Source organism: Artemia franciscana, chromosome 2 (genome assembly GCF_032884065.1).
Source record: "Artemia franciscana chromosome 2, ASM3288406v1, whole genome shotgun sequence".
Taxonomy (NCBI): domain Eukaryota; kingdom Metazoa; phylum Arthropoda; class Branchiopoda; order Anostraca; family Artemiidae; genus Artemia; species Artemia franciscana.
The window spans coordinates 64,138,622-64,163,190 of record NC_088864.1 but is presented as its reverse complement, the minus strand read 5'-3'; the positions used below and the strand labels follow the sequence as shown (position 1 = coordinate 64,163,190).

Below are 24,569 nucleotides of genomic sequence, written 5' to 3'. Positions count from 1 at the left end.
TGGGGTAGTAGTCAAGCAAAATGTTTTATAAATTAGGCTAGTCTAAATAGCAGATCTGAACTAGGATAGGATACTAAATGTGCTCTGCATTGTGAGGGACATTAATTACTAGGACAACTACTTCAACTCAGGTCTTCATTTTTAACTCAATACATCAACTAGTAAGTTCACCTTGTTAGTTATGAAGTCTTGTACAATATTGACTAATTTTAGTCAAAATATTTGACCAAGATTATACTGTCAAAGTAGGCTACATAGGATATTAAGCCACCCTGCAGGAAGTACCCTAGGCTAGCCTACCATGTACAATCTTAAGCCTAAAATCAGTACTGGTAGAAAATAAACTATCACTGTTAAATGTAGTTTAAGAAATAATAGGTAATTGTACTTATAAAGAAAAAAATGGTTATCTTGATTATATCTATTCCATTCTTGAAATGAAATTCATGTTGCTGGTGTTAAGCTAAATTTTTGTAAATAGAGAAAACCATGATGGGCAACGTTACCAAATTTGTTCATCATTCGCTTCCAGAGCAGAAAAGGAAAAAGCCAGGATAGTCTTTACTTTCTTTTACAATTATTGATATTTCTAACGTTAAAAGTAATATATTACTTATGCCTACATTTTTAATCTTCTTCTTCAGGCTCCTGAAATATCAACTGAGTGTGTTTTAATGATAGAATTTGCATTTATTAACAAGACTTAGATTCAGGGTTTTTTTTTTTGTCAGAATGAAAAGCTTAAAAGAATAAGGTGTCGAGTTTGTAAATTAAGACCAGAATATTGGAGGCCATAGTTAAGACATCAGTCAAGTATGACCCTGAAGTGGCACACTTTGAATTGCTGAGGAAGATTTTTTTATGTTTTCAGAAAAAAGTTGGCTGAGAAACATTTTAGGTGTTCATTTGATGGACACCATATAACATGGAGGATGTACAAAATGCCCGGTTACATCTCCATTTTTTTAGGGTTATGGCGGAATTTTAATATGACTTGGCCACTTTTTAAAGCTGGATGATGGAATACTGCCAAAAATTGGGCCTTTTAGTCATTCATCTTGGGCCAAATAAAAAGCATTAAAGTGGATTGCCCAAGGACCATGAGAGAGGACTTAGAACTACATAAAAAAGTAAAATAGGTTTAGATTCATAATTCAGCTACTAGAAGCAGTCACTTCCGACAAAAAAATTCTCCCAGGCCTATCACGTCCGATAGAATTGGCCAGAGGCAACAGTCACGTCCGACGAAATGACAATAGTACTCCATTACCTTCTTCAATCCTTATGTCCAGTTGTTTAGCCACCCAGGCTGGTAATGCATACATCAGGAATGATAGATACAGCTTCCCTGCCTTTCATAGATTTTTTCAAAAATCGATCAAATCTCAACAATTTACAATTAAACTGAAAGAAAAATTTTTACACGCGAACTTTCAGAAAAATTCTGACAATGAAATTTTCAGCCAAGTACACAAGAGAACACATATATGGCAAGGCAGATATTATTAGAACAGCAAACAAAATATAGGGCTCATGTAGTAAGGGAGATCTTGTTTTTGCGGACGACATTCTTTCAATTAGCGGAACTAAGAACGGGTTTTCCTTTTTTGTTCCAAAGGTAGAATATAAAGTTCAAACGACTGGACTTTCTCTAAAACTTTAAAGTCTGACGGTTTTGGTTGAATAGTAATTTTGTGACTCCGTTACTTTGTGGAACTGTGACTCTGTTAGGTATATAGGATAGAAAGTCTTTCCCTAAATTGTGTTCAGTTTTTACAGGTCACATATTTTTTTCTGGGTTTAATCCATTTTTTATACAAAAAAAGATACCAACTCAATTTGCTTAGAATATTTTTCTTTTGCTTTATCTGCCATCATGGTCAGGAGATTGAAGACCATACACTTCTTTACAGGATATATGCTTGCAGAACTTTCTGGAAAGCTACCCTAGTTGACACAAAAGTATCTGCACGCTCTTGCTTTTGTTCATTTTAAAGTAATCTGCTTTGCTTTTTTTTATTATGACTTTGCTTGTGGTTTAATTGTGGGTCAAAAACGAATAAACTTATTGCCTGACTAGTCTGGCAACTGATCGTAAAGGCAAGTTATAAATGATTCTAACCTTTATCCTGAGGTAGACCACATATTCGATTTTCTCGCTTGTTATGTTCATAGTGGCTCTTTAAGATTTATAAGGATTCGATATCTTAAATATCACTTTGTGAGTCGAAGCGTCGACAAAACTTCTCAAAGACCAGGGGACCATAATGGCAAAACAAACTTCCCAGGTCCACATGAAACTCCCAAAGAGATTTCGGTAAAACTTAGTAAGGTTTCTTAAATGCGTCTTGAAAAAACTAAAAAGAGGCTAGTCTAAGTAGAGAAAACGTAAAATCACTAAGATGTAGTCAATCTAATATTGATACTCTATAAATAATATGCAGCTGGTCTCGGCCAGGCACAACAAGAAACTCCCACAGCTGTCAACTTAGTCAAATGATACTTTCTATGAGGATTTGACAGATTTCAAGGCAGATATACTAAAATATATTGAGGGAATGCCATTTTCTGAACTTTAAACGAAAGCTCTGTACCGTTACTCAGATCATATAATGATAATGAGCTTTATCTTGATATCCTTACTTGTTCGTGAGATATTGCTTGGATGTCTTATGGACAACCACCGTGTAAATACTTCTTTTTGATTTGATTTTAGCGAATGATAAACTTTTCCTGAAAGTCTCTACTTAATGCACTTTCTCAGTCCTAGAATATCTTGCCTTGATATCTTGACAACCTGGTGCATTTTTAAGACCCAAATCCGCTTAAACTATTTTGATTTAGTGTAATAGTAGCAGTAATGGTAGAAGGAGCATCAGCAGAAGTAATAGTAAATGTGATAATAATGTTGGCGGTCCTGGAAGTTTCAGATTAATGTGCTAAAGTGTTTCTGAAATCTTCCTTACACTTGTCTTTGATAAACCGCATGTCCATATTGTGTTTTGGCTCAGTTTGACAGTGCTCTCCCTGTCCTCTGAAAGTTTTACTAATATCATTAGCATCACCAATAGTAGTAGTTATAATAACAGAAGTGATATTAGTAGTACTGTGAATAGCATTAGTGATAGTATTAGTAGCAGTGGTAGTAGTCTTTTTAGTAGTAGTAACAGTTGTGAAATAGTTGTAGTAGTGAAAACAGCAGAAGTGTCAGTCATAATAGAAATAGCACGCAAATAGTGCATTTTCACTATTTAAAAATCCCCCTTAATGTGGCATAAAGATTTCAAATTGATAGCCTAGACCAGGATTTCCCAAATTTGTAGGCACACGTCTTTAAGGAAGCACAAACGAGTCTAAGGGAAGGTGCCAATATTTGCCATATCGGCAAAAAATCAAATGAAATTAAAACTACGCAATCATGCAAACTATCTTAGCTAGTGTGCGATTGATGGGATTTAGAGGGCTTCGCTAAAAAAAAGCTAGGTTTACCATCTCAGAGATATAGAGATCCTCGATAGATATCCTGTTTAAGACAACCGAGCAGATTTTTGCTATCAATTATTTTCTCAAATACGCACTACAAAATTCACCTTACAAGTAGAAGAGGGAACTAATGTAGCTAAAACCACATATTCAATTGGGTATTTTTGATGCGTTGAAGAGAATAATATAATTGGAGATGTATTTTTTTTTGCAAACTCCTCCCTGGCAAAGATTCCAGTAAAATTTTTAATATAATTTACAATTTCTTAAGGAGGAAAGTATGTTATGGAAAATTACGTTTGGTACTAGCACTAATTAAAATATAAGCACCCTTTGTCTCCTCTGGTCCCACTTTACGCTCCTATGGCCAGCTCTACAATTTTTTGAAAAAATTGATGCAAGGGTCATAAATAAATTAACTGATTCAAAAAGTTAAAATGAAAGCATTCATAAAAAAAGAGAACTATCCAAGGTGAATTAGGAAAAAAAAAGTTTGAATGTTTCCACTTTTAAATTTATGTAATCACGATAACATAGAAGAAAACTAAATATATTTTTTGAATACTAGGATCGTTTGCTAATTTATTTCTTGAATTATCCATATTCCTTTATGTGATCGATGTGCGATTAAAAAAGCTGGTATTATCGGCCAAATGAATCAATCAAAGTTTATGAACTAGAGCTTGGGAGACTTATTTTTATGTCCATAATAGCTGGAAACAGATTTGGCTTTCAGACAGATATATACGAAAAAGATCTAACTTTCCTCTTTGTAGCCCGTGCCTCCTCATTCCTTAATCCTTAGAATTTTCCAGGTGGAACTGCCAATAGGAAATTTTCCAGGGGGAATTTTCTTTGAGGATGGGATTGTCCTTGGGGATTTTCTGGGAGATGGGAGGGGAAGAATGCCTAGAAATTGTCAGTAGAAAAGCATTTTGTTGGACTGGGGAGACTGGTGAAAAGAAAAAATAAATTTCATAGAGAGTAGAGACGGATTTTTTGGCTTTGTCTGAGAAGCAATTAGGAATTATATGTTTTAAAACAAGTTTTTTCAACTGAAAGTAAAGAGAAATATTAAAACTTGACAAGGACAGAAATTATTCCGTATATTAGGCGGGCTACATCCCTCTCAATTATTACATCTTCAAAGCAAACGTTGGCACGTTCTAGAGCTGGAAAATCAAGGTTCAAATCTTACTTGATCAGATCAAAACTGTATTTTGAGTCGTGGCCCCATAAAATCCAGCACCCAGGACAGGCTTCCCTCCTTCCCCCTAGATCCTTCACCTGTTTCATGTATAATTTAATCACTGTGCTGTCTTCCTATTTGTCCTCTAATAAAAACTTTTCAAAAAAGAGGGCAAAGTTTGCTTTAAATTCTTTTCTACTACAAATAGGAGTCTTATGGCTTTTGCAGTGATAGAGGACCTAGTTGATTTGGTTAGTATATCACCAAAATTATGCAGCTTGGACTTAGTTTATATTTGCATCGAGTCAAGACTTAGTTTGGTTTTGCGCTGAGTTTAAAAAAAAACTCTTGCTTTGTTTTGATTGAAAAAGAAAAGCTTCATTTTTGTTAAAAGACTGGCGTACTGATTTAAATGACTCATATCATGTATACTTTTCAAAATATTTGCCTTGCGGGACCATAGTAGTCAAGAAGCGTCGTTAATTCTTAAATAGTTAAAAAAATTGTAAACTATTCGTGTCGCAGAAAAACCAGTTACTTACATATTTATTATCCTTGGCCCTGGACCTTAGAAGGTCAATTATCCATGAAGGAACATTCTATAGAACCTCTAAATTTTTTAAGTGAAACAGAAATGCTAAGCTTTGGTTAAAATTTTCGAAGAGTCTCAATAAGAAGCATTGAGTTTGGAATACGTGCCATACACTAGAACCCAAGTGTCGTTGGCTTCATTCTGAACGTATGTGCCATAAACTAGAGCCCAAATGTCGTCGGCTTCATTCTGACTGACTGGAACCATAGATTTTAGGTATTACGGTTAAACAGGCGTTAAAGTTTTGGAATTTATTTTAGGAATACAGGTCGCATCTGGACAGCTTGTATTAAAAAACATTTCAATATTTACACTTTGAGTCAAACTTTAATTCTCATAAAATTTGATTGGATTATTTTTTTTTCGGTAGAATGAGGAAAGGAAAAGAGGTATTTGATAATCTCTGATCTTTTTCAAATCTTTAATAAGGCACTAAGTCTATAATTTTGCAACAACCAAAAACAGTTAAAATATTTAAAAGTTTTTAAGACCATCAGCTGTATACGACGGGGCAAAGAATGGAGAGATAATTGGAAGAATAACTTCCCTCTAATCCTTTTATTTTTGTGTTTTGTATTCTACTTCACTTTGCATTTCCAAGATAAAAACAACAACAAACCCAAAAGTTGCGAGTCTTTTTAGTCGCTAACCTTTTCATCGTCTGTCAAATATAAATCTTAGGGGCTTTTTCTCATTCGAACATCAGTTGGAACTTCGTCAGGATCTCTTTCTGTATCACAAGACCTTCGATAGAAAATAGCTTTCCTTTTGGATTCATCCCTAACAAAGTAATTTGAGGAATATTTTAGAGAAGAGAGGACGGTTTTCAAAAAGAGGCTAATAAAACTAAATGCGGCAAAATTTGAATTTTATCTTAAGATTTTTAATGTACTATATACGGTCTTGTGGTGGCGCACTGGATTTGACCTTAGCTTGGTAATGCGGGACCCAGAAGATCGAATCACGCTGCAGGAATGCACTGCAGGGCTGACGCAGGGACCTTAGTAGTCACGAAACGTCGTTAATTCTTAAATAATAATGTACTATATACACCTTTTCCTGAATTCTCTAAGACGTTTGAAAAATGTTTTAATATTTATGAAAGAAAGCTTAATTGACTATGCCCTAAATTTTGAAAATAATATTAGACTATCTGTACTTCAACAGAGCGACTGTTTTTCTGACAAAAAAAGGAGACTAGATTCAATAACTTTCAATTTAATATAAATTGAATATTGTTTGAAATTTCAATATGTATTTTCTTACTAAACCTCAGAATAATTTATACTCCTTCCTAAATTTTTTGACAAACTCTAGAAATAACACTACAGAAATGAACTTTGTACTTATAAACTACATACTATATATAAATAAGAAATATTTTTTAGATTATATAAATAAATAGTACAAGTGTGTCGTATTGGCAGTGCTGCTATAAAAAAGTAAAAGTTTCTTTCCTTTGCTATACCACAAGGACTTGATTAGATTCTCAAGCTGCCAATAAATCTTACTATTATCGTGGTTGTAGAGGTGGCTGCAACCTAGTAAGAGGCGAACCCGTCCCATAGTATCAAAAACAATAGCATAGAGCTCCTAAAAATGGTTTTTCGTCGGAACAAAAATACCGTTAGAACTACTTTGTCCGAAAACTCTATGAAGGTTATTTACAGTTCCTTTGCTTGATTAAATAAAAAAAATAAGTTTTTTCGACGGAAAGTAAGGAGCGACATTAAAACTTAAAACGAACAGAAGTAACCCCGGATATGAAAGGGGCTGTTCCCTCCTCAACCCCCCGCTCTTTATGTTAAATTTTGACTCTTTCTCTCGACTCTACTTTTTCAAACAGTAAAAACCTTTAGCTTAAACATAGGGGTGTTGTGGAGGCAACAACCATTGTCATATACTAAGTAATTTCCGTTTGTTTTCAGTTTTAATGTCACTCCTTACTTTCAGTTAAAAAAACTTAGTTTTTTTATTTTATTTCTGAACACTTTTGGATTAATGCATGTTTTGATTTTGGCTCTCTTTACATGAATAATTAAAACAAAATTTCCATATTTTTTTTTTGGCTAAATGGCTTTCTTATAGTTTTTACCGTACGATTTGAAAAAAAGGAGTAGGGAAGGAGGCTTAGTTGCCCTCCAATTTGTTTGGTTACTTAAAAAGGCAAATAGAACTTTTTATTTCTTACGAACGTTTTTATTATACAAAAATATACGTAACTTACGAATTAACTTACGTAACGAACTTCAATATTCGTGTGTTTTTATTACGTATACGAGGGGCTTCGCCCCCTCGTCAATACCTTGCTCTTTACACTGAAGCATAAATTTTGCCCCAATTTCTTAAGAATGACCCATGAATCACAAAGGCTGTAGAATAAATATTTGAATTTACTGAAAATACTGAAGCGTCAAGAGCAAGGCAATTACGTTCCCCTGTGGCAAATTCCTCCATGGAGATATCCTCCCACATAACCCTCTCCCCTAAACTCCTTCCTCCCAAACCGAAAAATTTCCCTAAAAACGTCTATACACTTCCCAATAGCCATTACTATGTGTAAACGCTGGTCAAAGTTTATAACTTGCAGCCCTTCCTACGAGGACTATGGGGGAGCAAGTCGTCCCCAAAGACATATTAATTAGGTTTTTTGACTATGCTACATAAACTCTTTATCTGAGAATTTTGATCCGGTGACATTGGGAAAAAAAATTAGCGTAGGCGAGGGTCTAGGTACCCTCCAACTTTTTGGTCGCTTAAGAATGGCACTAGAACTTTTATTTTCCGTTAGAATTAGCCCTCTTGTGACATTCTAGGATCACTAGGTCAATACCATCACCCCTGGGAAAAAAACACACAAATAAACACGCCTTCGTTATCTGTCTTCTAGCAAAATTGACAAAATACCACATTTTAGTAGATAGGAGCTTGAAACTTCTTTAGCAGTGTCTTCTGATACGCTGAATCTGATCATGTGATTTTCACTAAGATTCTATGATTTTCAGGGGGTGTTTTCCCCTATTTTCTAAAATAAGGCAAATTTTCTCAAATTGATGGGTAAGACTAAACTTGATGAAACTTATATGTTTAAAATCTTTATTAAAATGCAATTCTTTTGATGTAACTATTAGTATCAAAATATCATTTCTTAGAATTTCGGTTACTATCGATCCGGGTCGCTCCTTACTACAGTTCGTTACCACGAACTGTTTGATAAATAAGAAAGAGGGCTGCAACCACAATGTTCCGCATCGAAAGCATGTTTTTTCCGTTTTTTTCTCTGCTGCTAGTGGGACACTGGAACATTATAGAAAGCTATATGATGGTAAATTTTAAAAGAAGTTGCTACATCTAGCACCTTTTGTTCTTAATTTTTCTTATAAACAAAACAGAAAAACTACGTTTTCGCATACAAGGTCGTAGTTGTAGCGACAGCTGCAATCTAGTAAAAGACGAAGAAGGCAAATAGTACCCAGCTAAATAGCCCTAAGCCCCTAAAAATTGTACAAGGTGGAAAAAAGTACATTATGAAAAAGGATAAAAACTAATATATGCCCGAATAGATTAGTTCAAGGGTGCCAAATGCACTCTTAATTTCAATTATGTTTAGATCATTTAACAGATCAAGTTAACAATGCAAGAGCTAGAATTAACAACATGTACCAAACCTTTATGATAAATCCATTGTTTGTTTTTTTCTTCTAAATTATAGAAACAAAATCCACCATGATATACGTCCTTCAAATTTTTCGCTTACATTTGTCCAAGAAAAATTACAAACAACAATTTCAGTTGTCGTTCGCTTTGATCCACGTTGTTGATTGTCAAAACCTTCGTTGGTCATTAGAACAAGGTTGTTGATCAATAGTGTTTTGCAAAGAGGGGTTGTTAATCTACGTTGAACCGTATTGAGATAGGGATTGTTTGAATCGTAATGGTACCGGCTGGCCTATAGGCCTTAAGTTACTGGGGATGTATAGCTCAAGCACCTGCACTTCACACGTTCACACAACCCGTCAATAGAATTAACAATTTTAATTGGTTTTACGGGGTATTAGCTGAAAGGAAGACTTCTTTATTTCCAGGGGCTTGGTTACTGAGGATGAAGGACTTCTGATTATCTGAAGATACATTTAGGCGAGTCAACGGGATGAAAGGACTAATTGGTAGTTCATATACCCTGTACACAAACTTTGGAACCTGATCAACAATATCGCCAGAAAAGACCTGCTGCACCTGCACCGGCATCTTTAAATTACCAAACGAAGAAAAAGAGGATAATAATAGAAAAAATAGCTAGGCTATGGGTGTGTTCCAGGGACTTACTGTAGTAACCGAATGGTTACTATTTCCGTTCCTAGTGGGAAAATGGTTACTGCCCAACCCGCTGGGAACGAGAATAGTTACTGCCGGCAGTAACCGCAGTAAGTGATTTTCTTACCGTGCTCAAAAGAATGGTTAGCGCAGTAAGTACACAATTCACCTTCTTCAACAAAAAATAAATATGGACAAGAATGAAGTAATGGAATATCAAGTTATTTGCTTAGAAGAAGGTTGGACAGTAATTTTGCAAAAGAAAGAGGGATCTGAGCCAGGTTAGTAAATCACCATATTTTGGGATCAACATGAAAGGACACCCTGAGTATTAGGCTATCTATTAGCAAGTAGGTTAAATCAATGAAAAACTTATTATTTAATTGAAAGATTTCCATGTTTTCTGGCATATCCAGGCATAATTATTACCTTAAGTTGCCATTTGGAATCATTCTAAGGATTGACTTCTTCCAGGGAACATTGAGGCTCCATTTAATTGCCACATGGTAGCATTTCAAGCATTAACTCCTTTTAGGCTCTGTAAACAGGCCTAGGTGAAGTATTATAGATAAGTTGAGGATTTATGTGCTGCCAAATCATTATTCTGAAACTGTCTTTAATCCTATTGAACAAGTAGGCTAGGGTAGACTATTCAGAGTCCTTTCCAAAGGATGGCAATTTTATCCAGTAAAATTCTAGTTGATTGACTTCTTGCTATCACTGAAAGGGGTTAGGTTAGGAAAATGGAACTTTCAGGGATGGGTCTACAGGCTAAAGTATGTCCTGGGAAGGTATTTCAAAGTACACATCTCTACTCATTCTTGCTCTAGAGGGCCCTGATCTTTGATGACCTTCAAAAATATATATAGCTGAAGTTACATATTTCCCATTGATTCTGCCAATCTATCCCTCAACCTTTAACTCCTTGTTAATTGAAGCAACTGTAACAAAGCAAGAATGGGGGAAAAGGTAACAGGTGACAGAATACATTGGAACTAGATAATTTTGGCTATATATTTGCACATTAGGCAGGTTGGAGGTAAATTATAGTATAGAGATGCATGCTTTTCCCTTTGGTATGTAGGCTAAGTAGAAGGTCACTTGTACCTGATGCTGTCCATGTTGTTTTTAGTTGGATGGGAAACATCCAAAGAAAGTTTCCTTTGAAAAGGAAAGGTGAGAATGCCCAAAAGTGAGATTGAATTTGTCAAAGCTTGGAGGTTTGCCCCTTCAGTCTGTTTAAAGGAAAATGGATTCATAATTGAAGCTTTGTTCATTTCAATCTTAAGGGTGACCTATATTTGTGACAATTCATTAAATGGTTGTAAAGGGGTACTTTTGTTTATTCATTTGTCTTCTTTGTTTTCTAACAGTTTTTTTAATCTTTAAATTGATATCCATTTCTTACAAATTTTTATTGATACCAGAGGTTCATTTGCAAGTTTTCACCTACTTTGTAATTCCTGGCCTCACAATTACGTTTAAATTTACTGAAGCTAGGAAACATAGAGCTACTATCTATTTAAAGAAAATCAATGGATATATGTAGGTTTTATTGTATTTAAGCCCTAGGGCCATGGCAATTAAAGACAAATTAAAGAAGATTAACTTTAAAATACTGGACATTAAATAAGCATGATAGTCACAAAAAAAAAACAAATAACAAAATTAAACTTCTGTGTTCAGTTGCCAACCTGAGCAACAGTCATAAATTTTTTAAATCTTGCAGAACATTCACCCCAATTACATTCACAAGCTATCTCTCATGACCCACACTCTTGTCCATACATCCATGTTTCAGGGAAATAGAAGGACCATCATACTGGTATTCTTCATTTTTACTTATATTTAATGGTTTGAAAGAAAGTTTCTATGGCTAAGTCAGTAGGCCAGTAAAGGACCTGGTGGTCCTTTAGCCAGGTAGTGCAATAGGAAGCTAGGGACCAGCCAGCCTATGCTCTTGCATGCCTTTCCTTCTTACTGTCCCTAGATTTCCATCTGTACTCATTTAAAGTTAGGCCAATTCTAGCTGAGGTTAGTCATATCACCAACCCCTATCCAAAACAAAATAAACTGACAATGCCAGGAATTAAACCTGTACCCCTTGGACAAAGCATTCCAGCCCAGAGCGCCTACCAATTAGCAAGGAACACAAATTTGACCAGAGAACAATAATTATTTTAAAAAAAGAAGAATATTGAAAAAAAGAACTTGCTATAGTTGTCCCACTACTATCCTGTAAATGCTCTAGGCCCATTTTATTTAAACAAATCAATTTAAGACAGGTATCAACAAAACTCGATCAGGGATTGTATATGCTTAAGATACAATCAAGCTATTTGAATGCTTAGTTTTGTGATATTCTAGTCTTGAAATAATAAAAAAAGAGAAAAAGTATACGATCTATTTATTTTTCACCAGCTCATTTGAGCAGAATCATTTGTGACAGCCAAATGCCCATGGTTGGCTTAGAACCTCTCTAAATGCTCAGAAACAGAAGGAATAAAAAAATTATACTAATCAGCATTAAACTGTTCCTTAAATTTAAACATGTGCATTTAATTCGAAAATGACGCTACTGCTAGTCAGCTTACTGTGCCGTTCCCACTGGCTCTACTGCAGTTAGAAATGGGCAGTTACCGCGCAGTTAACTGCAGTTACTGAAAAACCGTCAGCTGGAACACACCCTATATTCTTGTTAAAATTATTGTGCTGTTAGGGACAGTGGTGGGAATACAGGTAGAATTCCAGATAGAGGGCTGTTTGATATGCTAAAATATAGGCCTAGTTTTGGGAATGAAACAATAAGGAACGTTTCTACGGCTGAAAAAGGCTATGGCCTGGAAATTTTTTTCAAGTATTCATGTCTAGTCCTGTCCCCTCTAAAGGGCACTCTCCTTCAATGAATTTTAAAGATATGTCTATTGTTGTAATCATACTTTAAAACTATAGCCAAGGCCTTAGCCCATCTTCAGCACAAATAAGTGCTAAAAAAGCATTCTCAGCCTCATTATTTTACCTACTCTTGATTTATCTGGTTTTACAAAATGTAGAGAAGGATATTTTATTATAGATTTAGTAGTTAATCTCTCCAGGAGAGAATATGTCAGTAAAACAACTTTTAGGCTATTTTATTATATGCTGCAAAAAAATTGGGAAATACAAAGAAAATAGTGAATATAAAGATTCCCTCCCTGAAAAATATACTAAATAGGATTATTATGCACATTATAAAGTAAATAGTTTTGTTAACATTTTTCCTTATGTAGTAGACTCTCTCTGCATATGCACCATGGTTTCTGACCCTTTTATACAACTAAAAATGAAGAAAAAGATATTGTCTTTGAGGATTCATAATTGGAATAAAATCAAATTTCAGAGCAGCTTAAAGTAAAGATTGTATTCAGAAAGAGCATAAAAAAGGTATGAGTGGTATATTCACCTTATTTCTGTGGCATTAATTTAAACTGCTACAAATTTACCAGAAAAAAATTGGAAGATAAATGAATAAAAGTGGAAGCATTAAGAATATCTAATGACACCAATTTTGGTAAAATTCTAGTTTAGTGACTTCCTGCTATCTTGGAAAGGGGTTAGGTTAGGAAAATGAAACTTTCAGGGTTGGGTCTACAGGCTAAAGTATGCCCCAGGAGGGTATTTTGAAATACCTACCTCCACTCCTTCTCTCTCTAAAGGGTCCTGAGCTGACCTTTGATGACCTTTAAAAATATGCATGTTATAAAAGTGAAACCTTGCAAAATAAATTTTCTTCTTGAATGAAGTACAACAAAATTGGTTTTCAGCTTCACAACTTTTTACCCAATGTTTTAAAGATATGCAAATACATTTCCTAACTTTTGGAAAGAAAAACATTGATGTAGCTCAGGATTTTACTCAAATAACAGGAGTTGCATTTTCAGAACTAAAGGCAGAGAAAAAACAACTAGTAACTGAAAAATAAGGTAAAATGTTGTTTTGTCAAAATTTCAATAGACCTGTCATGTAGGCAAATTTCAGGGCCCTTTAGAGGGAGAAGGAGTAGAGGTGAGACTCTCAAAAATGACATAAGTTTTGCTGGCATGTCTCTTTTGAGGAGTTTTAGGCTCTTTTTAAAAAAAATGGCAAGTTTGCTTTCTTAATAACATTGGACTATTAGGCTAAGACTAAGAAAAATAATAATTGCTTTTCCCGGATCACCTGCAAATGACAATTTTTCTTGAGTTTTTGTTTTTACAAACAAAATTGAAAGTCCAAATATTAACATCCACAAATTAGCACATATTGGAAAGTAGCATAAAAAGATGAGTAAACCACACAAATCTTATATAAGAAGAAGAGAAAAACAAAAGGAACTCACCTATGACTAGCTATCAGAGTTTTTCAATTTTTTTTTTTTAAACTAAAATCTATTTTTAAACCTCAGTGCAATAATTAAAAGTTTAATCATTTTTTAGTTTAGTTTCATTTTGATAATGAATAGAAAGACAGTATAGTCTAAAAAAAAGTGTATGTATGTCAAACCTGGTTATTGATACACAGTCCAAATAATGACCTGGAGTGTATTATTCAGTTCTTACCCAATGCTGATGCATATTTTTTTATTTGCCAAGGAGAAATTGGCTGCACCCTACCATGCTGCTGAATTTTTTGAAAGTATTTGGAAATATGAATTATGCAGGATCTGGACATGTCAGTTTTATTTATCTACCAAGCTCCCCCTCTCTACAAAAACCACTGAAGTATTAATAATTATAATATTTTTGAACTTAAAAGTATTTGAAAAATTTTTCCAGGAAGATTTACACTGTGGACAGTTCTCCCCTGTAAATTTCTCTCCCTATGGAAAGTTCTTCCTCTGCAGAAAATCCCCTTCCAACACTTTCCCTGGAAAATTTACCCAATATGTCAAATAACAATTGTGTTCTTAAATTCAAAAGTATGCAAAAAATTTGATTAGGATCATTAACTTACCCATTCAGAATTGTTGGATAATTGATATCAGGAAAATAATACTAATATGTACAGAAGCAACTGTCAAGAATTTTTGATTAGAGGGTACTAAATACTAAGGAAAGACTTGAAATCAAAATGGCATTTACTTGTTTTCTGAATCAACCTTAAGGAAATCCATTCATCCTTCTCTTTCAAAAGGCAGTCTCTGTGCACCTATTAATGCTCATGTAACTGAAATAGGCCTTAAAAACTATTTATTATATTTTTTTTTCTCATCAGTCAGATATTTTTAATATTTTATAGGTCATGGCCTCTCTTTTTCCATCTTTGCTGTTTTTAGCCTGTATATTCTCTGTTGGGTGGGGTGAAGAAGCATGTCAAACTTTTGCTGGAGGTGCAGTATATCCACAAGAGACAAGAAAAGATAGTGGCCATAATCTACAGTGGACAAAGGCTCTAAGTAAGTTCCTTTAGGTGGTTAGTCAAATTATGCTGAATTCATTGTAAAAGAGAAATCTATCCAAATATAATAAACAGCAGTAAAAGGATTAGTTTAACACTTGTTAAATCATAAACTTGGAGTTTATTAAAGCATAAGCAACTCCAATGAGGTACATCTAACTCTTTAAATGCAAACAAGGGGTATTTTTCAGCTTAGATTTCCACAAATTTCCTTGAGATTGTACTGAACAGTCTTGGAGAGATTTCCTAAACCTATGGTACATCTGAAACATTAGTATAAATCTTGAGAATTCAAGAAGGCAGCCCCTGCCCCCCTTGTGCATCTGGAGTATGATTTGATGTTTGTGCCTTTTGACAATTTTGCCAATTTGTTTTTACCTTTAGGTAGCTATATGGTCTACTCAGGGACCAACCCTCTGATTTGTTTGGTTTAATAAGCTGGAAATTTGTATGGTAATAATATCCTCCATTCTAAAGGGGGGGACTATTGGAATATGAACCTTTATTTCAAGTGCAGAGCCAAAAAGAGGGAACTCTTTCTTCAGTTTCTTTTTCACACTTTAAGGCTTCTTAGAATGTATCACCTTATTATTGAGTGGCTTCACCAAGGAAGTGCAATTGTTGATCTTTTCCTAGCAGATTCCCAAAAAGCCTTTGACCTTATTTGCCATTTCACAAATTTACACGCAATGGTTGCACACAAGAATATTCTCCTTTTAGGGATCGATTTTTTGTAGTACTGTTTCCAGTGCGTCTACAGCCTTTTCCGTTTGAGACACCAACTCCAAAAGGGTTGAGCTCATGTGTGGTACTCCATAAGAAACTTGCATTGCTGTTGTTTTTAGCATTTATAAACTTTGTCCTTTCTGAGTTTGAAGACAGGTTTAAGTATGTAGACGATTCGTCAGTTCTTCTGAAATATCTCATTGAAAACTCCAAGGCAGTTCCCTAATTCAGTGGCAATATTGAGCAACTTTTTAGACCAATGTACTAACAGTAGCCTTCAAATCAACAAAGGAAGAACCAAAATCAACAAAGGAAGAACCAAAAAGACCAATGTACTAACAGTAGCCTTCAAATCAACAAAGGAAGAACCAAAATCCTTTGCTTTAATCCTCTCAGAGGGACTTTGTCAGTCCTCCTCCACTGTATCTTTGGCTGTAGTTCTTGGTGTTACATTTAGCATTGGCTGCTCATTTAGTGCTTATGTTGATACACTCACTAATAAGGCAAATGGTGCAATGCATACCCTTATCTTATGTTGATTTGTCTTATCTTATTGTTGATTATTTTATGTTTATCTTTTGATTTATCTTATGTTGATTTATTTATTTTGATTTATCTTATGTTGATATAAATAACATAATAATGGAAATTATTTCTTATTTGATTTATCTTATGTTGATTTATTTTGATTTATCTTATGTTGTTTATGTTGATTCATCTTATATCTTACTATGTTGTTTAGGTTTTTCTATGTTCCAACTTAAGACAAATTATCTTACATACATCTGACCAATTCTCATGTTATTAATATACTAACGTTCTATATAATAATCTCTATAAAGAATATAAATAATGATCTCTGACTCTCTTTTACAACTGATTTTTTGATATTACAAAATCCACATTTAGACTATTATATTTAATTTGGAACATTGAAAAGGGAACAAGACGTTCAGGCAAGCAAGTAACAAAATGATGAGATCTCTACAATTTTTCGCTGATGTATAATATTTTCTGTATATTTTTGCCTGTTTTTTAAGGCTATGTTCAGCTTCACCTCCAATCAAAATCCTAGATTTATGTCTATCCATAGTTCTGGAAGTTATTTGCTATATTAAAATTATTCTAAACAATAATTAAGTTACATAAAAAAAATATTAGTTCAGAAGAAACATATTACCACAAAACTGAATATACATATTGCCAAATAAAGCATGATTAAGTTGCATACAAAAAATAATAATTCAGAAGAAACATAAAACTGAATATACATATTGCCAAACAAAGCACAATTAAGTTACATACAAAAAAAAATGATTCTGAAGAAACATAAAACAGAATATACATATTGCCAAATAAAGCGCAATTAGGTTGCATACAAAAAAATTAATCCAGAAGAAACATAAAACTGAATATACATATAGCCAAATAAAGCACAATTAAATTACATACAAAAAAATCAATTCAGAAGAAACATAAAGCTGAATATACATATTGCCAGATTCTCATTGATGAATGGAGAAAAGGGAGCTTTTTTAACTAGCCAAAGATTAAAAATTTTATAAAGAATTTCTGTTCAAATTAAAAACATACTGAACAGTAAATGTCACAGTTACAATTGAATTGTCCTGAGTAATACTAACAAAAAAAGGAAAAAAAAAACTTTACAAGTAGTAATAACATTTTCTTACTATTGAGTTGACCTGGTTTGTAATAAGCAAACTAAGTACTGTTGCATGCAAAGCGCTATATATAATTTTGGATGCCCAAACCTAGAGAGCCAGTAGGCTAATAGTTTATTTTGAAGAAAAGACTTTTTTTTGTGTAAAGTGGACTTAAGCAGTGGAATCAAGTTTCCAGAAAATTTTCTTGATTTCCTAATTCATTCCGATCTCTTAAAAAGTGACGATTCCCTGATTTGTTGTCCTATCACTCTCTGCTTCCTAAAAATATTAACAAACGGTGGCCCTCTTAATTTTTTCATATTTTTGACTCCCATCCCTCCTCAGAGCAAATCCTAAAAAAAAATCAAGGGTGACGTGTAAGAAATGATTGTAGAAAAAAGGGGGGGGGGTGACATTTAAGAGGAAATGAAAAATTATAAATTTCTGTTTTTTTTTTTTTTTTTTTTTTTTTTTTTTTTTTTTTTAGTTTCACTAGAAGACTGAATTTGACATTATAACTGTATCACCAAAGAGTATGGATACCTGAGAAGACAGGATACTTAAAATTCTCCATGAAAATAAGAAAGATAAAACCATATAGTATCATCTGGAAAAGTCAGAAAACTAATTTTCAAAAGCCCAAATAATAGTATTTACCGTATTTATTTTTCGGCATGGTTTTTAATTTGTTTTACTTCGGATCAAAGAATAAAGAAACACATTTTCAAAAAGGATGGAGAGAGGGCATGGACACAAGGGCATATGGCTTGAAAATCTTTATATGACTGATTTAAACAAGGTGTAATATAAGGCATCTTAATATTGAAATGATATTGACATATGACATATTATATGAAATGATATTGACATATGTGACACCAATTCTATGTGGGGTAGAGACAGAGCATGCTGTACTTATTAAAGGGTATCCAAATAATATAGAGTCAAAAGATTTATATCATGCCTGTGTTTGCCAATTTGGTGGTAGAGATAGATGGAGAGGGTGCAAACACTTGTGCCTCTTCTTTTGGGCTCTTCTATCACACAGGCTGAAAATGCTTGTATGACTTAAATTTCAGCAAAGTGTAACAATTTTTCATTGGATTCTATCTATGAATTCCTGTTTTGTATGAACTAATTTTCTATCATGGAGTCCCTACCCCCTGAGCTGAATTTGTCAGTTTACCCCTGGAGGCAAAGGTTTTGAACTTCGTAAATATTTTAATATCAATGGTTATCCTGAAATTTGATTTGATACCATGTGGGAACTGGGAGGCACTTAAACGCTATTTATTATTTGCTCCAACTCGTTTCATCACTATCTACAAAAAAAAAATAACTACACAAATTAAATAAATTATTTTTATTATTGCACTGAAAAAATGCCAAGTGTCACCAAACACTAGATAGCATGATTTTGGTTACTATTGAGCCGGGTTGCTCCTTACTACAGTTCGTTACCCACGAACTATTTGATCTCTGAAAAAATAACATGGGAGACACATTGCTTTTTACGAAACCCATGATGTTGTATTGACTCTAATTTATATATGCTTATATTAATTTTAATATTTTAGCATTTTGTTCCATTTGAGAGCTCATTTAAGAATCTCAGGTTTTTATTTTCTACTTATTTTTTAGTTTCCAAGCCAGCTCCTCATTGGGAAGGTACCGCAGTTGTCAATGGTGAATTTAAAGAACTGAAACTATCGGATTTTCTTGGCAAATATCTTGTGTTTTTCTTCTACCCTCTTGATTTGTAAGTATCTTCAATTGCCTTTTTGAAGTAGGGATCTTGGAATATGTAAGGGGGATCTTTGCACTTGTCTATCAGGCAATCAGGTACCCCTCAAGTTAAGGTTTATACAGTTTCCTTAGGATTGCAGACAAGAAATTTTGCTATTTTGCCTGGAAAAACATTACAGGCTATGACTGTTCCTATGATTTTGAGACGTACCTTACAAGAAAATCACGCTTTGGAAATTTGCCAGTTCTTTTACTGTTTCTTGTCCAGGAAAAACATGACAGATTAATTTTTTTATTGTTTTTTTTTTGTGTGCAGTTTGCTTCTATATTAAGATTATAGAACTCATGTCTGCATCATAAATCTATATAAAGATTCATAGAACTCGTATCTGTATCACAAAGTACACGTGCACCTCTGAACCTTCCCATCCTGATTTCAAATATGCTATCATCATATTCTAAACACTTCCCCTCGTCCATGAGGTTTTTACTAACAGACCTTGTTACTATTTTTACTAACAGACTTGTTACTGTTACTGTTACTTGTTACTGTTTTTACTAACAGACCTTACTAACAGACCTTGTTATCAGTGTGTCAGAAAGTGCCCCTGAACTAAGCACAATTTAAATCCCCTTAATGGAATATTTTGGACTAAGCCTGTACTATGGGTAATGCTGGGTACCTGGGTCATAACATGTTTATACGAGCATTAAATTCGAATGTAAAGTTAGGAGTCTGAAGGAGGGAATGGTAGCCTCCCCCCTTTCAGGAGCCTTAGATCAAATAGTTTTCTTGTGAACACGTTTAAACGGTCGATCTCCAGCTCTTACCACCCTTGCTGGAGAAGGGTGGTGTAAAATATTGGTTTAACAAAAAAAATTATATGGACTCTTTTGAGCTGGACTCTTTTGACCATGGCCTAGGTCGTCAATGACCTTTCAGTTGTTTACGTTTGCCGTTGCAGAGGTCTAATGCAAATCTCCTTTGGCGTTTGAGGTTCATGTCCAACTTGATATCGAGTAGGGAGAACAATTCACAATTACAAGGCTTAAAACTACAATTTTTTATAAAATAATTCATAAACTCTCAAAATGATTTAGTCTTTTCGTTGTTTAACGACATCTATCAAAGATTGAAAACTGAAAAAAGTTTATTATTGCATACAAAACTTAAAAAGGTAAATTTGGGCTAGTAAATTGGGGATTTTTCCTCTTTGTCTTAAACTACTGGGTATTTTTGGAATAAGCCTAGATAAGTCCCTCCACATAAGGAAACATGTTAAGAAAACAATTGTTACTTTGTAATATTCAGAATAATCATAGTTTACACATTTTTCATGGGGCGAACCTTTATCTTCACTTCTGTCATTGTTTTACACTTTTTCTATAAAATTTTGAAAAAAACATGCACTGAATAAGTGTTATTTAAGCTTTCAAGTTCGTGCTAAAAACAGATGGGATCTGTGAAATTTGTTTATAGATGTCATTATATACAAAACGCAGTGGCGTAGAGCCAAAAACGGCCAGAAGCTTTACATTTAACAGAAACGGGCAGGATTGATGATGTCTATAAAACAATTTCGTGGATGGCAGTTGTTTCACCATGATTTTAAAAACTTAAAAATGCTTATTTATATTCACCTTTTTTTCAAAAATTTTGTAGAAAAAGTGTAAAACAATGAAAGAAGTAAAGATAAATGCTCCATGCAAAATCTGTTAACTATAATTATTCTTCATATTACGAAGTAAGAATTGTTTTCTTACCATGTTTCTTTGTGTGGAAGGACATATCTAGGCTTACACCATTTCTCTTTTGTATTTTTTTTTTTTAGCATTGTTGGTGGTAAATATTTGTTACATGGTTCTAATATTAGAAAATATCCTTCTATTTCTTCAACAATAATTGAAACTTCCTCGGAAAGATAACTCCTGAGCGGATACTTTTGTGTAGAGTAGAGACTCTGCTGATCCAAATTTGTTATTCCGAAATTCTAACGAATTGTAACGAATTGTTATGTCAAAATTCAAATTATGTAAGTAAAATAATCACCTTTTGAGTCGTCACTTGTGTTTAGAGGATTTAAATATGCTCAAGGAGTAATAATGTTTCTCAGAATCGTTATAATCGAAAATACCTAAAATAATTTGCTCACCATCGAATATTATTACCCTATCTTTTTTGTACGTTTAATATTCATTTACTTTTTTTTGCAGTACATTCGTGTGCCCTACTGAAATTCTTGCCTTCAATGACCGACTAGCAGAATTTGAAGCCAACAACGTTGCTGTTGTTGCTTGCTCCGTGGACTCTCACTTCACCCACCTAGCCTGGATGAATACCAACCGAAAGGAAGGGGGGCTAGGACCCCTGAACATACCTCTCTTGTCAGATATCACTCATAAGATAGCTAAGGACTATGGTGTTTTCCTTGAAGATGCTGGACATAGTTTAAGAGGTCTTTTCATAATTGATGATAAAGGTGTATTGAGACAGATTACCATGAATGATTTGCCTGTTGGAAGGTCAGTTGATGAAACGCTGAGACTGGTACAGGCTTTCCAATATACAGATAAACACGGCGAAGTATGTCCAGCTGGCTGGAAGCCTGGAAGTGATACAATTGTACCTCATCCTACGGATAAATTAAAATATTTTGGAAAGCTTAATGAATTGTAATTCAGGGTATATACTTTGTTTTCTTTGGGGGACCAATCGGGAAGTTGGCTCCTTTTTTTTTGTCAAAATATGTCACTGTCTCAAAGATTGCATTCATTTTTATTTTTATTGTCTATTTAATTGGTATTTGGAAAAATTGAAATAAAATATATTTCCGAATATTAGCAGAGTTTCTTTGGGAGTTTTTATAGTTTAATCTGAAATTAAAAAGTTTCATATAAAAACAACAGATGATCTGACAATTTGACCCCCTAGAATCATATGGAGCAAAATCGATTTCAAACTATATTTTTAGAAATTCAGTGAGATTTTGTCCAATCTATAATATTATATTTTAAAGTGAAACTTTTTTGAACATATTTACCATTCACTTAAATTTACTATTAATTATTATTTAATTAAAATATTTGATTGACTAAATCAACTATTTAAAAGATAATTAATTTATATTCATATTTTAAGTTAATGAAAATTATTATTTAGTTGCCATGTAAAAATATTTTTGGTGTGACAGCGATGGCACATACACAGTAGTTATTAAGTTAATCACAAAATTAATTACTGAATTAATTTGATTATGGCAATTATGACACTACCAAAACAAAAACTCATTTTGATAGCATATTAACAGCCATGTTATCAAATTTTTACGATATTTACCATAATGTTCTAAAACTTTTTTGCCTTACGCTCCGGTTCGCCATAATTTGCATCGCATGTGCTGCTTTGACGAATTAAAACCTTTTTATGTATTAATTGTAAAACGCATAAAATAAAAGATATAATCATATTGTTCCTTAAATGGACAAGTTCGTTTAGCTACCTATTTGACTACCATTTAGTCTTAGATTTGTGACAAAACCCAATATTTAATTTTCTTAATTGTCAAAAATCAAATATTTTTGAAATAAATTTTTAATTTATTTTTTAAAATAAATTCTATTAATTAATAATAATTCTTAACAATTCTTCATTTGGCAAGCAGATTGATAGTCGTTGATTCTCATGGTTTTTACTATATTCGGCATGATTCCCCAGAATTCCTTTGTCTACGTATTTTCCATATTTCCATATTTTTTTAGACTTAACTACAATTTGCTTTGTAGGTTTTCTGTTCTATGATGGATTAGAGGTTTTGCATGGGAGTAATTACAAAGTCCATAGAATACAAGAAACGCCGTAACTGATGTAATATCACCAGCTAAAACCTGCTACTTCTTCTAAATTGTTCCCTTGAAAACATCCTCGGAGGCTTGTCATCCTTTGAGACTTGTGTTTTTATCATTTATTCAACGTTAGATCTATTGACTCGAAGTCATTTACTCAATATCAGTCCTCGGAAGCTTTTCTTTTTACAAGTGACTCGAGGTCAATAAAATCAACCGGCTGGTCAACATGTGAGAGCTTTATCCAAAAAATATCAATTTTTGTTTGACATTTTCCTGAAAAATGTGTTGCGCATTTTTGTATAGATAGGTGGCAGCCCTGAATTGACTTCACTAGCTTCTTATACATCTCCCTCAACAAATTTTTAAACTGATGTGACCTTAAACCCGTTCCTGACGTTGTTTTAAAATGCTTCGTGAGGTGTTTTTTTTTTTTGCACTGAAGACGGCTTGGTGGAGGTTCTTGTCAAAATATCTGTCTTGGATTTATCCAACCCGCTTATGTGCCTTAAATACGTCCCTGACGTTGCTTTAAAATACTTCATGATGTTAGGTTTTTTTTCGTTTTTTTTTTTTTAGCACTGAGGACTACTTGGTGGAGCCTCTTGTCAAAATATCCGTCTTGGATTTTCATTTTACTTCGTCCACTGGCTGAAAATCATCCGGAAATTCGTGGACCCGGTCATCCCGGAAATTTATCGAAATTCGTGGTCTTATTATCGAAATTTTCCTGCAATAAGGCTGAGAAGAATTTTGAATATCTCATAAGAAAATTTATTTCATTATTTTTTGCTTCTTGGAATTTAGCATTTTAGGAGGGACATGTCGTTAGAACTACAAATTGCACCATTGAAATCGCCAGGTTCAAAAACCCTAGTCAGGATGATTACAAACTCCCGCCATGAACCAAAAGGAACTTAATTTTTTCCATGGAAAACACTGAAGTGATTTCTCTTTTTTTTCTTTTTTTTTTGCCGTTTCTGGGGCACTTTAAAGCGAATACCTATTTAAAAAAAAATAGCAATAATTTAAATTTGAACCTGGGTCTGAGAGTAAATAGATATGGAGATTACCACATCCACAACATAATGTTCTAACTACTAGACTAAAACGGCATTGGTAGCAATTTGATTTTATTTTATTTTTTCTATTCTCGATTGCTCGTTTATTACGTGCTAACAAATATTTTATTTTTAACTCTCAGTAAGGAGCAACATTAAAAATTTAAACGAACAGGAATTTATTTATGGGTGGGGTTGTCCCATCCTCAGTCTTCGCTCTTTACACCAAGTTTGACTTTTTGTCCTGATTCATTAGGAAAGGGTACTCAAACACAGAGGCGTGATTTTGAACGAAAAGTATTTTAAAAGATTTTAGCGCACAGAGTGAGAGTTGGGGAAGGGACGTCCCTGCATATACAAGGTATTTTTTTATTTGTTTTAAGTTTTGATGTTACTTTCAATCGGAAAACTTGCTTTCTTGAACTACAAAATTAATACAAATATACGATCAGAAAAGGAACAAAAAAGCCAAAAATATAGAGGCATGGAAAACTAATCAATGCGAGAAGGAGAGAGCAGATGAAAGAATCAAACCC

At 33.7% G+C, this 24,569-nt stretch overlaps 2 protein-coding genes across 2 annotated transcripts in view; one reads left to right on the top strand and one right to left on the bottom strand.

Moving 5' to 3' along the window:
* Nucleotides 1-475, bottom strand: part of LOC136043941 (longitudinals lacking protein, isoforms H/M/V-like) — a 37,436-nt gene extending 36,961 nt beyond the window's left edge. The window contains exon 1 of the mRNA XM_065729009.1: nucleotides 389-475. The gene's annotated coding sequence lies outside the window, so the exon portion shown is untranslated. The remainder of the gene's footprint in view (nucleotides 1-388) is intronic.
* Nucleotides 476-12,195: 11,720 nt separating this feature from the next.
* On the top strand, nucleotides 12,196-21,967 carry LOC136043940 (peroxiredoxin-4-like). The gene is made up of 4 exons (XM_065729008.1): nucleotides 12,196-12,317; nucleotides 14,835-14,991; nucleotides 19,025-19,142; nucleotides 21,344-21,967. The coding sequence occupies exons 2-4, from the start codon at nucleotides 14,838-14,840 to the stop codon at nucleotides 21,804-21,806; spliced, it is 735 nt and encodes a 244-aa protein (XP_065585080.1). The 5' UTR covers nucleotides 12,196-12,317; nucleotides 14,835-14,837; the 3' UTR covers nucleotides 21,807-21,967.
* The last annotated feature ends 2,602 nt before the right edge of the window (nucleotides 21,968-24,569 follow it).

Excerpts from the sequence above, each read along its gene's own strand:
- LOC136043940 (XM_065729008.1), top strand. The coding sequence starts at position 14,838 with ATGGCCTCTCTTTTTCCATCTTTGCTGTTTTTAGCCTGTATATTCTCT. Across the intron at positions 14,992-19,024 it reads ACAGTGGACAAAGGCTCTAA|TTTCCAAGCCAGCTCCTCAT; the intron begins GTAAGTTCCTTT and ends CTTATTTTTTAG. Across the intron at positions 19,143-21,343 it reads TTCTTCTACCCTCTTGATTT|TACATTCGTGTGCCCTACTG; the intron begins GTAAGTATCTTC and ends TTTTTTTTGCAG.